The sequence below is a fragment of the Neolamprologus brichardi genome, chromosome 7, assembly GCF_056152115.1.
Source record: "Neolamprologus brichardi isolate AB-2024 chromosome 7, ASM5615211v1, whole genome shotgun sequence".
In the NCBI taxonomy this organism is placed as follows: Eukaryota; Metazoa; Chordata; class Actinopteri; order Cichliformes; family Cichlidae; genus Neolamprologus; species Neolamprologus brichardi.
In genome coordinates this window covers 12,451,696-12,465,966 of record NC_142110.1, presented here as the reverse complement: position 1 = coordinate 12,465,966, position 14,271 = coordinate 12,451,696, and the positions used below count along the sequence as shown (strand labels likewise).

Below are 14,271 nucleotides of genomic sequence, written 5' to 3'. Positions count from 1 at the left end.
TAGGATCAATTCAAATCTTTGCAGCATTTGTACATTTCTCTGTTGTAGCTGAAAAGGAGGACTTGGTTACTCTCTCTGCGTTACAAAAATGTAAGTTATGTATGTATGTGGTATTTTTGCCAAGATTGCAAGAAAGCACTTAGTGATGTGGTCACATCTGTGGATTGCCAGATGTGCAGTTTGCATGAGCCTCTGTGGAGGATTTGGCAGATTAAACAAACCACAAAAACAAGATGGTACAGGCCTCAACACAAAGAGTTCACCAGGGTTCCTTCAGGCTGATGTGGAGCAAATTTATTTAAAAGCTTCTAAACTTTAATATTCAAAATAAAGCGGTTATGTCCATTTGTGTGAATGTGAGAGATGGTAATTTCTCCCGTATCCAGGGTCAAATGTTTTCATGTATTAAAAAACTGGAGATTTTATAGGCATTTAAAAAAATATTGTCAATTTAAATAAAGTGGAAACCATTTTTTTTTTGTTATCAACCAAAGATTTTTCTTACATTTGTTTATATTTATTTAAGATAAGCCTAACTGTGCATGTTGGGATTAAATAAGTCGGTTGCGTTGTTGCACGTTGGCATGGCGATATCAGCATATTGCCCAAAGCACAATTTTGCTCAAGTATAGCCTCAGAGCGCTGCTATTATATTAGCCAGTGCTGTTTGATGGTTGAGCGTTTATAATGTAATAATGTCAAAATATTTTAACAGATGTTGAGCGTTTAGTACGGAGCTGAATTTTTCTGAATAATTGCACGAGGCCTGGACATTATTTATTCATTCGCTGTGCAAGTGCAAGTTTAACAACAGCACTCGACTCTGTCTTTACCCTTGAAATTATAATATGCAGAGCTTTTTAACCTCAATAATGGCACATTTGAGAGGTCCTTTTTAAAATAAAAACACATCATTTAGACCGACTGGAGAGTATTGGCAGCCAGGAATAATTTTCTTTCTTTTTTTTTATGTGGGAGGGATTCACAGGCAGCCTTGGAAGGAGGACCTGCTCACCCATATCATCTCACCTTGGTGGCTGGCTCCAGTTTCAAGGCCTTTTTTAGCACTTCCATAGCCTCTTTGTATTCACCCTTGTCAGACAGGAGCTGAAAGAGATTAGAAACCCTGCAGTGTGAGCAGAGCTGGAGGAAGCATAAATCAAAAACTGACAGAGAGGGAGATAGCAATATTGTACCTACTATTATTTACCCACAAAAATAATAAAAAGCTAACTATATTAACAAACTCCTCTTCCTTCCAGGAAACCTCCTTAAAATTATAGCTTGGTCAAATTAGATGCTACACACTGTCTATACATCCTCACCTTTCCTACCCTGAAGAGGGCCTTGACGTTGTTTGGCTCGAGGGTCAGAACGTCTCGGCTGGTGTGCAGAGCCTCGTCAAACTGCTCCAGTCTGACTTGAGTGGTCGCCAGGTTGTTCAAACACTTCACACGGTAGTCCTGCACCTCCTCCTCCTCTTCCTTCACACCAACATCATTACCATCTGCACAGGGAGAGACGCATGGCTTATAACATACCCTGCTGCTTCAACTGTAGCTTTACAATCATTAGATTGAATTGATCCCACAGCCCAAAAACATGCATGTAGGGTTAATTGGCAGTTGTAAACTAACGATAGATGTAAACGTGAGGGTGAATGACTGCCTGTCTGTAATATCTTGACTGTCAGGGAGAAACTCGGTGTTATTATGAAGTTATTTAGTGCTATTTTTGCATTCAGCTGGATGCTTTATCGTTGTCTTGCATGGTTTTACCATTAGGCTCAAAAATGTCCAACTGGCTTTAGTAGTGACTGAAGTAATGAGCACTGGTTAGTGCAAAGGGATTTTACTCCTGGCCCTGAGCATGATGGGTGATGAATGTTAGCAGCTTAGGGGCTACATTTTTGTGAATGTGCCACGCAAATGCGCCTGAGCAAGTTGAACAAACGTCTTGGATTTACTGCGCCTATTTTTGCCTTTAAAAACAAAAACTTATCAGAAATAAGACAGTTATGTTTAGGAAATTATGTACATCACACATAAACAGGGGAAAAAAACAACTTTTGCATCCATTAAGCTGATCTTTTGCCAAAGAGTGCTTTGACTGTCAATCGTGAAAAACATGCAACTTAGTTTTACTGAATGAAGCATAATACATGCTGTGCCCAAATGGCTAATAGATTTGCAACACGACAATAGCTAACCAAATGTTTGCATGTCAGGATTGTGTTGTGGCAATTTGCAAAGAAAACAAATCAAAATCAGTTATTTTAAATGTGATCTGACAATAAAGAGGACCGATGACTCTCATGCATGGACCCACAATTAGCTTGTGAAAACACAAGCTAATTCAAAATACGAGTCTGTGTCAGTGTCTCAGTGTTAACTGTTCAACCACAATTTCATTTTCATGCAATTCATATCACAGACTATAGGCCACCCATCCCCACGCTCACACTGCCCCTGATGACCCAGACCCTAAAACACTTCAGTTTGTCTCAGCACTCCCTCCTCTCCCTCTTTATGTGCACACCTGCTCTTGAAAAGCGCTGTTACAGAGAAAAAGGGGTTCATAATTTTATGCATTTTGTGGCTTAATTGGGGAAGCAGTGACACACTGTCCCCACATATATGTTAATTACTTAACAAAGCATTTTCAACACAGGAAAGCTGAGGAAGCATTGAAAGCAGTGTGATATTAAATAGGCATCACACTACATGGATGCTGTGCTCGAGTCCAAGTGAAAGGTGCTTGGGCTCACCTTTTTAAACAGCACCTGGACGCATCAAGCAGCGGGCACACTAACAACACGCACTGCACTCCATTGTGCTCGGACAAGGTATGAAACAACTGTTTGGTCTCCAGTTAGCTGCAAATATTTAAGCCAAAACATGGGGATCATAGTGTTTTGCAGTGTTTTATACAAAGTTATTAGGTTCTCTATTTTGTTGTAAACTGAATGTATAATAATGATGTGCAATCCTGCAAATTTTGGCATTGATCCGATATCAAGTAAATGCAGGGCCAGTATTGCTGATACCAATACCAATAATGATATTTTAACATATAAAAGCAGCTTATGTGGGGGAGAGCAGTGTGTCATGACTATGAGTTGAATCATCGTACATTTACCAAATTCGAACTCATGTATTTTGAAACTGTGTTTTTTGGAGACCTGCTATGCAAACGTGCCTGTTTCTAAAACTCCAGCTCCAGCTTGTTATAGGCTATTATGTGGGCTACAAACTGAACTTAGAGGATAGAAACAAAGTATCGATTCTATCGAGCTAGTGTCGATCCGAAAACAATATCAGTATTGGTATCAATGTGCTTAGCTCTAATCTACAAATAATTTAGACGGTCATCTGCTCGAGTTTTACTTTATTTGACGCTCTTCTCCCATAAATGAATTATTTAATAATATTTTGTTACTTATTAAATTCGTTTTTTAAAAAGCCTAAATATTGAGCTTGAAAACCTTAAACTCAAATGCCATTTCCTCTTCAAACCAAACACTATTCTTTTTTTCCCTTTTTTAAAAGCTGAACAGCGTTTGACATAGAAGTGAAAATATTCCCTTTTTTCCACATTTAATAGGACACTTCAGCTCAAATGACCATGTTTCATCCATCCACGCAGTAAACTTAAAAGTTCTTACTTTAAAAAAAATGACACAAAATTAATTGAGTTTTGCATTTCTAATATTTTGCAAGAGCATATTTATTTTTACGTGATTACCAGTTAATTGATTATATTGATTTTAAATTTTCGTGTGTGCCGAGCTGGTTTTTGTCTGTTAGGCTCCGAATGACACAAGTAAGAGATAAGGTCTGTGTTTTCCCTTTTGCTGGTCATCTTCTCATCCACTAATTACATGATCTCGATGCCCTGATAAACTCCTCTCTTCAGTGCCATGGTGACTTGTCTCACCGGTCTACTGTCATTGTTGCATTATGAAGCAGCGCATGTTTTTCTCTTTGCTGACATGTTCAGTCACATTTCCCTCTTGGCCCGACCCTGCCTCATCAATGATCAAAGTGATTAAGTAAGTAGAAAAAATAAGACCATTGATTAGCTTTGATTATGCAAAAGAAGTAAGCCAAAAAAACGATCACGGCCCCAGGCTCAGATGGACGTGGCGCTACATCGTGCTGAAGCGATTAGTGTGACGGGAGAAGTGAGGAGAGCGCTAACCTGTTATGTCATCCCCGGCTGATGTGGCAATAAGGTGTCTCAGGTTTCTTAGAGTCTGTGTTTTATGTGCCCTGGTTTGTGTTTTCTGTGTGTGTGTGTGTGTTTCTTTATCTCTGCCAAAGCATCCTTGGCACAGTCAAAAGTAAGGGAGTATTACCTTTGCTGCGTGTGGTCAGCACATCCAGAGCCACGCAATAGGCCCGGGCAGCCAAGCTGTATTCCTCCCTCTGGAAATGAAAATTCCCTGTCTCTCGTTTCTGGTTGCCGATGCGGATGCGGTCTGCAATGGGCAGAGTTAATGGGTCCGGTTTCTCTCTGAAGTCCAGCAGCTGCAGCTGGTAGAGTAAAGGAGCCCAGGCTGGAATATCAGGCTCTCTGCACATAAACACAAAAACAAACACAGTCAGTATGAAGGAGGCTAGATGCCAGAGGATGGCAGCAGCTTGTAAATGGCCTGTATTTGTATTTGTATTACTAGTCCCTAAGGTCCCCAAAGCGCTTTACACATCCAGTCATCCACCCATTCACACACACTGGTGATGGCAAGCTACATTGTAGCCACAGCCACCCTGGGGCGCACTGACAGAGGCGAGGCTGCCGGACACTGGCGCCACCGGGCCCTCTGACCACCACCAGTAGGCAACGGGTGAAGTGTCTTGCCCAAGGACACAACAACCGAGACTGTCCGAGCTGGCGCTTGAACCGGCAACCTTCCGATTACAAGGCGAACTCCCAACTCTTGAGCCATGATCGCCCCAGCTTGTGTGTGTGTGTTCTTAAGCTATTGTCTTAACTGTTATTAAGGCCTTATAACTGTATTACTTTGTGTGCCTTTTTTTCTTGCCAACTGATGGCACTGAGTACATCAGTAATCGTGAATGGAATGAGTACTGTTATCCCTGATGAGCCAGGGAGGAAATAATGGGGCTGCAGAGCTGGATCTAAGCAGAGAACAAAGAGGAATAAATATAAACCGTCCATTCCAGCTATCATCATGAGGGCTGTGAGGTATTGGGCAATAAGATCGATGAGCTTGGAGCGCTGATAAAGTCCCAGAGGGAATACCATGAGTGTAGAGTGATGTGCTTCGGGAAAACGTGGCTGAACTTGCACTTCCCAGACCACAGTATGGCACTACTCGGCTTTAAAACTTTTTAGCCTTAGAGAGCTTTAATCTGGATGAATTTCACTGTGAATGAAGAGGTGGCGCGATCTTGGACACGTTAGTCTCAAGGAAAGTTTCTGTGACCCAGATATTGAACTGATAGCTGGTGCTTAGCTTCCAGGATTATTTAGTCACGTCACTGCTTGTGTTTTATCTTTATAGCAAACTCTCCAACAAGAACAAAAGCATCACTTCTCATCCCCTAATGCTGCTCTTAAATTTAAAGACACAGACACAGCTAGAAAGATTTTTTTTTACAAGATTTTCAGTTGTGGCTTACACCAGTGCATGTTAAAAACACCGGTACTTATACGGCACTTTTGTCTTTTAACATGAACAAAAAAAAATCACATGGTAAATTCCCTAACCCTGTAGGCCCAAGTGTGACATATTTGATACATGACGTTTTGTGAGTTTTTGACACCTGAAAAACTTGAATAAACTTTTGAGCAAAAATTATACAAATTTAATTCCAAAAACATTTCAGTTTCAAAAAATTAGAATTTTCAGGCAACTAGTTAATGATTCAGGTTTTACAGAATTAAAGTGATTATCAGTCTGGTATCTTTTTTGTTGCAGGTTTTACCAGTTTGTGTTCATTTATTATAACCTCTTTTGAACACTGGAGTTTATAATAAATGAACACAAAGTAGTAAATAACTGTCATCACTTTTCTGATATTTGACTTGATATTAAAGCCTCTCTCTGCGCTGGTACGCTCTCAGTACAGTATGTGTTAAATTTCACTGTATCCAACAGGTCGCAGACCTTAAAAGCAACAACTTTAAAGGTGCCTGAGAGACCCCGGTTCACTTAAACAGACCAGAATTTGACACTGGTGTGAACTCTGGAGCTGTCAATGTGTTCAGTTCACTCAAGAGTCACTCAGAAGGAAAGTTAATTTGGTTCTCAATCATCTGGCTCCTGTGACCACATTGCACACAATGGCCCATTATCAGTTTCTGTGTGGAAGCTCTGATTCAGATGGGGTTTGTGTGCATGTGTGCATGTGCGTGTGTGTGTGTGTGTGTGAGAGAGAGAGAGAGAGAGAGAGAGAGAGGCAGAAAAAGAGACAGAGAGAGCCAAGACAGAAGGCTACGTTTTTAAAGGTTCACTCTGAAACGACTGCAATACGACAAGCGATGAAACAATAATAGAAACTAACACCAAAAGCAAAAGTATTTAATTAAGATTACAACACAAAGGTTATTCCTGCAGAACCCCATTCAGCCTCTGTTTACTGCAAAGTGATAATACAAGGGTTTCTTTAAAATTAGGTTATTAAATATTCACACCGGTTGCGTCAGTGGCACAGTTTCTTTTTGTCTAACGGGCCTGTAGTTGTATCCTCGGCCTTATCCTGGGAGGCTGTGTCAGCAGGTGGGATCGGATTACCCTTTCACCTCCCCTCCCTGGAGACCTCATCCACTATCGCAGGACACACAGGAGTGTAAAACCAGCATCTGAGCCAAGCCCTCAGAAACTCGAGCCAGATCCCCGCCCTCACATCTCGAAAAACTCTTTTAGAAGTCTCTTTTAATTATTTAACCTCAATGAGCTGTTTTTGCATACTGCTGCAGAGAGCTGAATTGTGCAACAGGTGTCCGAGAGCAACGGCAGAGACAGAAGTTGAGCTTTTGAAAAACACATGGCCCGTGTTGCATTTTGTAATGTTGGTCTTTCTAATCATATCCCGCTCACGCCATGTGTGTTGCAGGCATAACACCATCGGCTCGTACCGCACATACTGTAACTGTCTGTACGCTTACTGTAGCTGCTTCTCTCTGCTCTTATCTAAAAATATTACACAATCTCCAGACTGTGTGTTATGTAATAGCGCCTGACATATAACAATAACTCACGCAGAGACCGGCAAACTCCGACCTTAACGTGCCCGGTTCCAGATTAAAGGGGATCTGTGGGAATTCACCCCTGAATCCACTGATTAACCACCACAATCTGAAAGTGCATCCAACTAAACTTCTTTTACTCACCATGAAGACTCAGAATTTATAATCTGTTTTTAAAGTCTGAGTCTGAGTCTCATTAGTTTATTACAATAAGTATGGCTTTCTAGCCAAATATAGCACTAAAATGCCACCAGATCTCAATCCAACACCTTTGGTATGTACTGGAATGGGAGATTCTGACCATGGATTTTCAGACCCTATTACAGTTTTTCTCCATTGGTTTGGCTCATTTCTTGAAACAGAAATTACATTCTCAAAATAACATGGACAAACCTCCAAACCTCTTGGCAAATGTTCACAACAGAATGGCATTTCTCATTCATTTTATCAAATGGCAAATGCCTTAGTACATGTCTCAATTGTCTCAGTGCATCTTTGCAAATGATTAAGTACAAGTAGCCTACAGTTATACAGTTAGCCCACATTTAGCACATTTTCCAAATGAATAAATCTTGTAGATCTAAACTGATTAGTTGATTCTCAGTCTAATGATCATTCCCTCCAAAACATGTCAGCATGATTTCATTGTATAAGTACTCGCATGCACAATCGTCTGTTCAATTGTCAAAATTGGTCAAGAACATAATACCATGAATACCATATATGAATTTCTTTGAATATTTGATAAACTGATGACAGTCATTGACAGTCAGGTGAAACTAGGTGTCACACACAGGTGTGTTCCATGATTGTGTGCTGCCAAACACAGATATATAGAGCTTGACCAGAGCCAGTCAGATCACTGAACATGGATAGACAAGGCCAAGCAAACGGACAAGGGGAAGTTCTTCCTCAAGGAAGAGGAGGAAGAAGAAGAAGAAGAAGAGGAGGACTGAGAATGCATGGTGGAGGAATAGTGGGAAGAGGAGGCCGAGGAGCACGAAGACACTGTGCTGTCCCGAATGAAATTCGGGCCACAATTATAGACCATGTCATAAACCATGGCCTCACAATGTCAGAGGCAGGTCGTCGAGTGCAGCCTAATGTGCCTTGCTCTACAGTCTCCTCCATTATCCAAACCTTTCGCAGGGAAAACAGGTATGTACTCTATGTAATATATGATGGAATTATATGTTGTATAGGACAGGGCACTGTGCGTGAGGCAAAAAATGTATAACTTACTGTAGAGATTTTGTGTGCATCTGCCTACAGTGGTAGGTCTATACTAGCAGGTGGAGAGGACTAGTGGAATGTTTTGATACTAAATATGACAAGAAATATATTGAACAAATTACTGTAAACTATGGAATTACATAATTCATACAGTTTAGAGAAGTATTCCAGTCACTGTGCAGCGGGAGAACTGAATAAGTTCAGCGACCACTGAATAAGTCCTTGTTTTCTGATTTTGTGTTCATACAATTTACTACTGTAATGTACATTTTCTTTTTACATATGTATGAAACTTTCTTTGCGTGTGAATAAAAAATGGTTATCATTTCCTTGGTAGTGTGAGTGCAATCTGTGACGTCAAACCTTGGAGGCTACTCTTTTCTGTTGTATATTGTTGGTCCTCTGCCATAGTGACAAAACATCTAAACATTTTGTATGGCAGTACTCACACAATGCCAAAGGGACGATGCATTTTGGGGGCACTGACTATTCAGATTAGAAAGAAATGTAGTTTTGACACATGAGTGAACTGTTTTAGGGGAGGTATGAGCTTTTGCAGGTGGACCATGTTGTTGTGATCAACCATCCAGGTTTATTTTGACAAAAGCACCAAGAATGATGAGAATGTCCGATCTGTGTCGAGAAATGAGCCAAAGCTATTGAGAAGGATCTTTGCTATTTTGGAGACACTGACTGTTTAAATGAAAAAGGGATTTAGATTGAAGCCTGAGTGAACAGTTTTGGAAGAGATATGAGCTTTTGCAGGTGAGCTATAGTGTTGTGCTAAACTGTAAGAGTGTTTTGCCAAATGATCTTAGAGTTTTGAGAATGTAATTTCTGTTTAAAGAAATGAGCCAAACCAATGGAGAAAAACTGTAATTCAATGCCAACCAAAATCTCGGAGGAATGTTTTCAGCATCTTGTTGAATCTGTGCCACGAAGAATTAAGGCTTCAGTACAAGCACAGTGTATCTAATAAAGTGGATTATAAAGCTTTGAGTTTGAGAACCACTGCTGACGATAATGATAAACATAAATGTTACAGTGAGCAGCGACTGAGAATCAGTTTATTCCATCATTATGTAGCGTGGACTTTTGAGTGCTCTATACTGAATATACACATTCAGACTTGCAAATCAGTGCATAGTACAGTAAACAGCAAAGTGTTCTTACAACTATAAATAGCCTATCACAGGATTAGCTCAAACTGCTTCACATATTTGTTCTACTTTACAAGAGATTTGGATTAGTTTCTATCGAGAATAGAAAATAAACCTAAATATCTCATTGAGAAAGAAAGAAGTTATTTTGTTCGGCCTACAAAGAGATCCGCATTGAATCGAACATTTTGTTCAGAGTTAAAACCTCTCACTCATGTGTCATTAGAGATCGATTTTCTCAGACAGAAGAAACACTTTGCTGCTGCATGACTCACAAAGGATGAGACACAATATTTGGGAAATGATGATTCATCTCTTATTAATCGCTGCAGCCACACAGCTGCTTCAACGTCAACTGTGGCAACCGAATGTGCCACATCAACACTCGACTAACTCCAAGTGATGTGCTACCCTGCGAGTGAAACTGAAGTCGCGCACAGGCTCGGGCATTAAACAAAATAAACACGACTTTCGAAATGTTGAGAGTAATCTGAGAACACAGCCTGCTGACAGATCTATAAGGTTTAAAGTGTCATACGGGTCACTGATGATTAGTGCCACACCAGTGTGCTACTACACCGAGCTTAGCCAATGAGCCCCAAGGGTCCTTTTAGTGCAAACAGGAAGCAGGGCCTGTTGGACGGGGTGCGGCCTCGCTGCAAGATCCCAGTGAAACCCGAACCTGTAACTACAGCCCAGGTCAACTTCCTAAAAAGTGAGCTGCAGAGTCAACACCCCCCTCCGCTTACTCCTGGCAGCCTCTCTCTGCTGCTGTTGGAGAAACTTTGGTCATATATTAATTAATTAAGTGTAATGGTGTAACAATTGCAATTTTTTTGTACTTTCTATAGAACTAAACAAAGCCAAAAGTTAGATTTAACTATTAAAGGTTCTTTGGTTTGTTTTACGCTCTATTCACCCAAGATTTGTAGCCACGTAGTCTGAACCAGCGAGTTTTGCTGTGTATTTGGTGTTCTATGAATTAAGACTCTTTCTAGAAGCTAACAAATGTAGCAGCTGTTGGAAATCATCGGTTGGTATTTTGGCAGGAGGCTGTTGTATGGAGTTATTGTTTAAACATAACAGCTTGTTTCCCCAGAAAGTTGATTCCTTTCATCTGGACGTAACGTTTTCAGATGATGCCCAGATGATCAGAATCATTTCCTTACCTGGGTGGTTGAGTAGCCATCAAGACGTTTAGCAACTTGTAATTAGAGTTGAAACAATGACTGAATACCGACTATAAACTGTGTTTACAGGGTAGACACGGCCCAGTGTTAATTTTGTTGACCAATCATTTTTGGCATTCATCATTTCTGACGAAAACAAGACGATAACTAAATAAAAACGAATGCACGTGTGCAAAAAGTGATGAAATGGACAACTTCATCAACACCTAAATTATGACTAAAACTAAATTGCACTTCAGTCTAAAGACTTACAGCTCACGTCTTTATAATGACCAGCAGGAGTCGACTTTTCCGGTCGCAAAAAGAAGTCATATTTCTTTGTAAAATGAGATTAATTCTCGCTTTAGAAACTCTTTTCTGAGGAGTTTGTGACTTTATTAGTTTGAAGTCTTTTAATTTAATCCGGCATGATATTAATTTCATGAATTATGGTCCTATTAAGAGTAAAACAGGATGAAGTAGGGCATCCTTTAGGACAGGGGTCAGCAACCTTCAACATCAAAAGAGCCACTTTAGCTCCTCCTACCAAACAACAGAAGAGAAAGCCACATAGGCAGGTAATGGGGTGGGAGAATGTATTGATCAGTAATCGTATAAAACTGTTAGTTTTGTATCAGGAGGAGGAATTTTATTTTGAGTAGATTTTTAGTAGAAGGTGAGTGATATTTTGTCTTGCTGACACGTTGTTGTTCTTTTAGACACTTTAAGTACAACAAAGTGGATTCTGATAGGTCTACTTTGTTTTAACCCTCTTTTTTCCTAAGAATAGATATAATCTTGCATAGTATCAAAATTGCAGATTAACCTTGCCAAGCTAGCTAGCTAGCCAGCACCCTGTCCTCTAAATTGGTCACGTCTACATTCAATAGTATCGAAATGGCGATGGATTACAAAGCAATATTAAAAACGACTTCAAAAATGTTGTCAACAAATTGCTGACTGCCAGAAGTTAAACCCATCCTTTGTAGTCGATGATAATGGCATGAAGTTAGAAGATGTTTAGATGTGCAAACTCTCATGAAAGTTGTGATGAAGACATTTATTTGGACTGAAGTGGCAAATGACACCATCTCATGTGTTCTTATAGCAAGCCAAAGTCACATAACTTGTTTGTTTTTAAGCTATGAAAGCCGTTGATTGATTGATTGATTGATTGATTGATTGATTGATTGACCGAGTTCCTGTGTTTCCATATTTGTTTATTTCTGTTCCTTAACCCTGCTGATGGAAGTGTTTGTAATTTGTTATGCTGATGGTAATTTGGACTGGCTGTTTAAGACAGTACCTAAAAATTATTGCTGTGACTCCCTTGTATTGTGGCCGATCACTTTTATTATAAAGGATCTTGTTATTTGTACAGTTATACGTTTATTTAAAAATGAAAGCCTGATTTTAATCTGTTCCTCATTTTCAAAGCGTGTTGCAGAGAAATAACTCTATAGGTTGTCGCCTGACCAAAACTAGAGCAACGAGAAGACATACAGAAAGGTTTTCTGGGTCGGAGCAACAGGACAGAGCCCGAGGCTGTGAGGGATCAAATTTCTAGGTGTCACAGAAGCAGTTAACGCCTTAAATAGACTTTCTTACAAAATTTACAGACTGAATTAAATGCTGAAGTGTTACAGCAACAACACCGATATACTCAGCAGAAATTCCACGAATATCCCATTTCTGTTATCTCCACTGATGAGGACATTGTCTGCTTCGAAGCGCAGTGACTTTACTGTGTGGCGTTTGCGTGACGCGGTTGTCTTTGTCATAATGGTTCTGCGGATCAGATTAAAGCAGAAATGTTTCCACACTTCTCGTGCTCATGTGAATGCGAGTGAGATAAGGATGCGCTTTTCCCTGTCACGGGGCGAGTATGAATTCATTATAGATGACTTTGATTCATGTGGCTTAGCAAACTTCCTCATTAAGGTTTTTGATAGTGCAGCTGACTCATGCTGTTATCTGTCACGCAGACCCCTGGCTGCTCCGAATGAAAGGAAAAACTCCCTCGGAGGAAAAATAGTGGTCACTTTGACGTCACGCGCTCCATAAATGATGGAAAGGACGGCGATGTGCCTCATCCTGGTTTCTATGGTTACAACCGCCCAATATACCGTAATAAATGCAGTGTGCAGGTGGTATGATAATGCAAAATGCACAAGGATTTATGAGGCTGTTTATTTTTTCCGGTGGTGAAAACATGTCTGTGCGGAGCCTGTTTTGACTCTTGGATGGACAGCCAGCATCAATACAGCCACGCAAAGAAGCTTAGCTATAATCCTGGCAGTGGTGAGACGTCGCAGCTGTTTTTCCTCGCCTGCTGCCGCACTAGTTAATTTGCAGCAAAACAGCCTCATATTACAGTCAGAGATCAAGAAACCAAACTACCAGTGTAAGACTTTTCAGCTGCTGCCGCCGCATGCACTCTCCTCTCCTGTTTGTTTTTAGTTCCTCCTCCAAGAATGAACCAATGAAACTGTGCTCACAGGGATCAAAGACATCTCCTGTCTGCATACTGGTTCTTGAGCCCCTTGAAAGCCCCCTTATAAGCTACAGCACATTCTACTTAGGCCTGTTAAAATGAATCTCATCTCAGCTCTGGGCTACCTGCAGGGGAAAAAGTGGATTTTTAATCATAGGGATGGGTACTTGTCCAGTCGTTTCAGAGAGACTCGAGAGGATCATTTGGTTATACAACTTTATTAAGTAGAGAAAGTACAGTACGTCCTGTAATTATCTGCCTGGCATGGGTCAATGTCAGTACTAGTACCTTCTGTAAAAATGACACGAGGATGCGAGTGCAACAGAACTATGCAAACATCAGTATATCCAGTGCAGCTTACTTGTGAAGATCCCACTGGTTACACTGTAACATGTGAAAAAATAACCAGGTTGTGTCCTTGATGTCTAACACAAATTAACATTGGCTACATTTTGGATTTTTTTGCCAGCAATTCTCTTTTTTAGGACTTTCTCAGGTCCCACCCGTGCAAGTGTGAGTAAAATGTGTGTCCTACAAAAAGGTCTTCAGCTTTTATGTTTAAATTTACTGCATACTGGAATATTTTCATTTTATACAATAAAAGAGACGTTGCTTTTTTCTGCAACTCACCCAAACCATTAATTAAGTCACTTTGTTAGGTACACCTGTTCAGCTGCTCATCAGCCAATCGCATGGCAGCAGGTCGGTTCATTTAGGCATATATTAAAGGTGTCAAAATGATATGCTGAAGTTCAAACTGAGCATCAGAATGGGGTAGAAGAGCCATTTAAGTGACGTTGAACATGGTATCATTGCCTGACCTGACCACAGTATGAAAGATTGATGTAGCTACCATGACATCATCCATCATCCACAGTCCCATTTTGGAGCCTCAAGAAAAAAAATTCCCTTATTGCCATCTCAGTTGCAAAAGAACAGAGCAGGTCTGAGCATGCTCCGGACTTGTGACTGACTAATCTGTAGCCAATCAGTGTGCGGT

At 40.4% G+C, this 14,271-nt stretch overlaps 1 protein-coding gene across 2 annotated transcripts in view; it reads right to left on the bottom strand.

The window, feature by feature from the left end:
• fkbp16 (FKBP prolyl isomerase 16) overlaps window positions 1–14,271 on the bottom strand; it is a 36,163-nt gene that overhangs the window by 2,487 nt on the left and 19,405 nt on the right. For both annotated transcript variants that reach the window (XM_035907060.2, XM_035907061.2), the window contains 3 exons: window positions 4,358–4,575; window positions 1,326–1,507; window positions 1,030–1,107 (listed from right to left, as the gene is read on the bottom strand). In XM_035907060.2, the coding sequence (XP_035762953.2) occupies window positions 1,030–1,107; window positions 1,326–1,507; window positions 4,358–4,575 (478 nt within the window). The remainder of the gene's footprint in view (window positions 1–1,029; window positions 1,108–1,325; window positions 1,508–4,357; window positions 4,576–14,271) is intronic.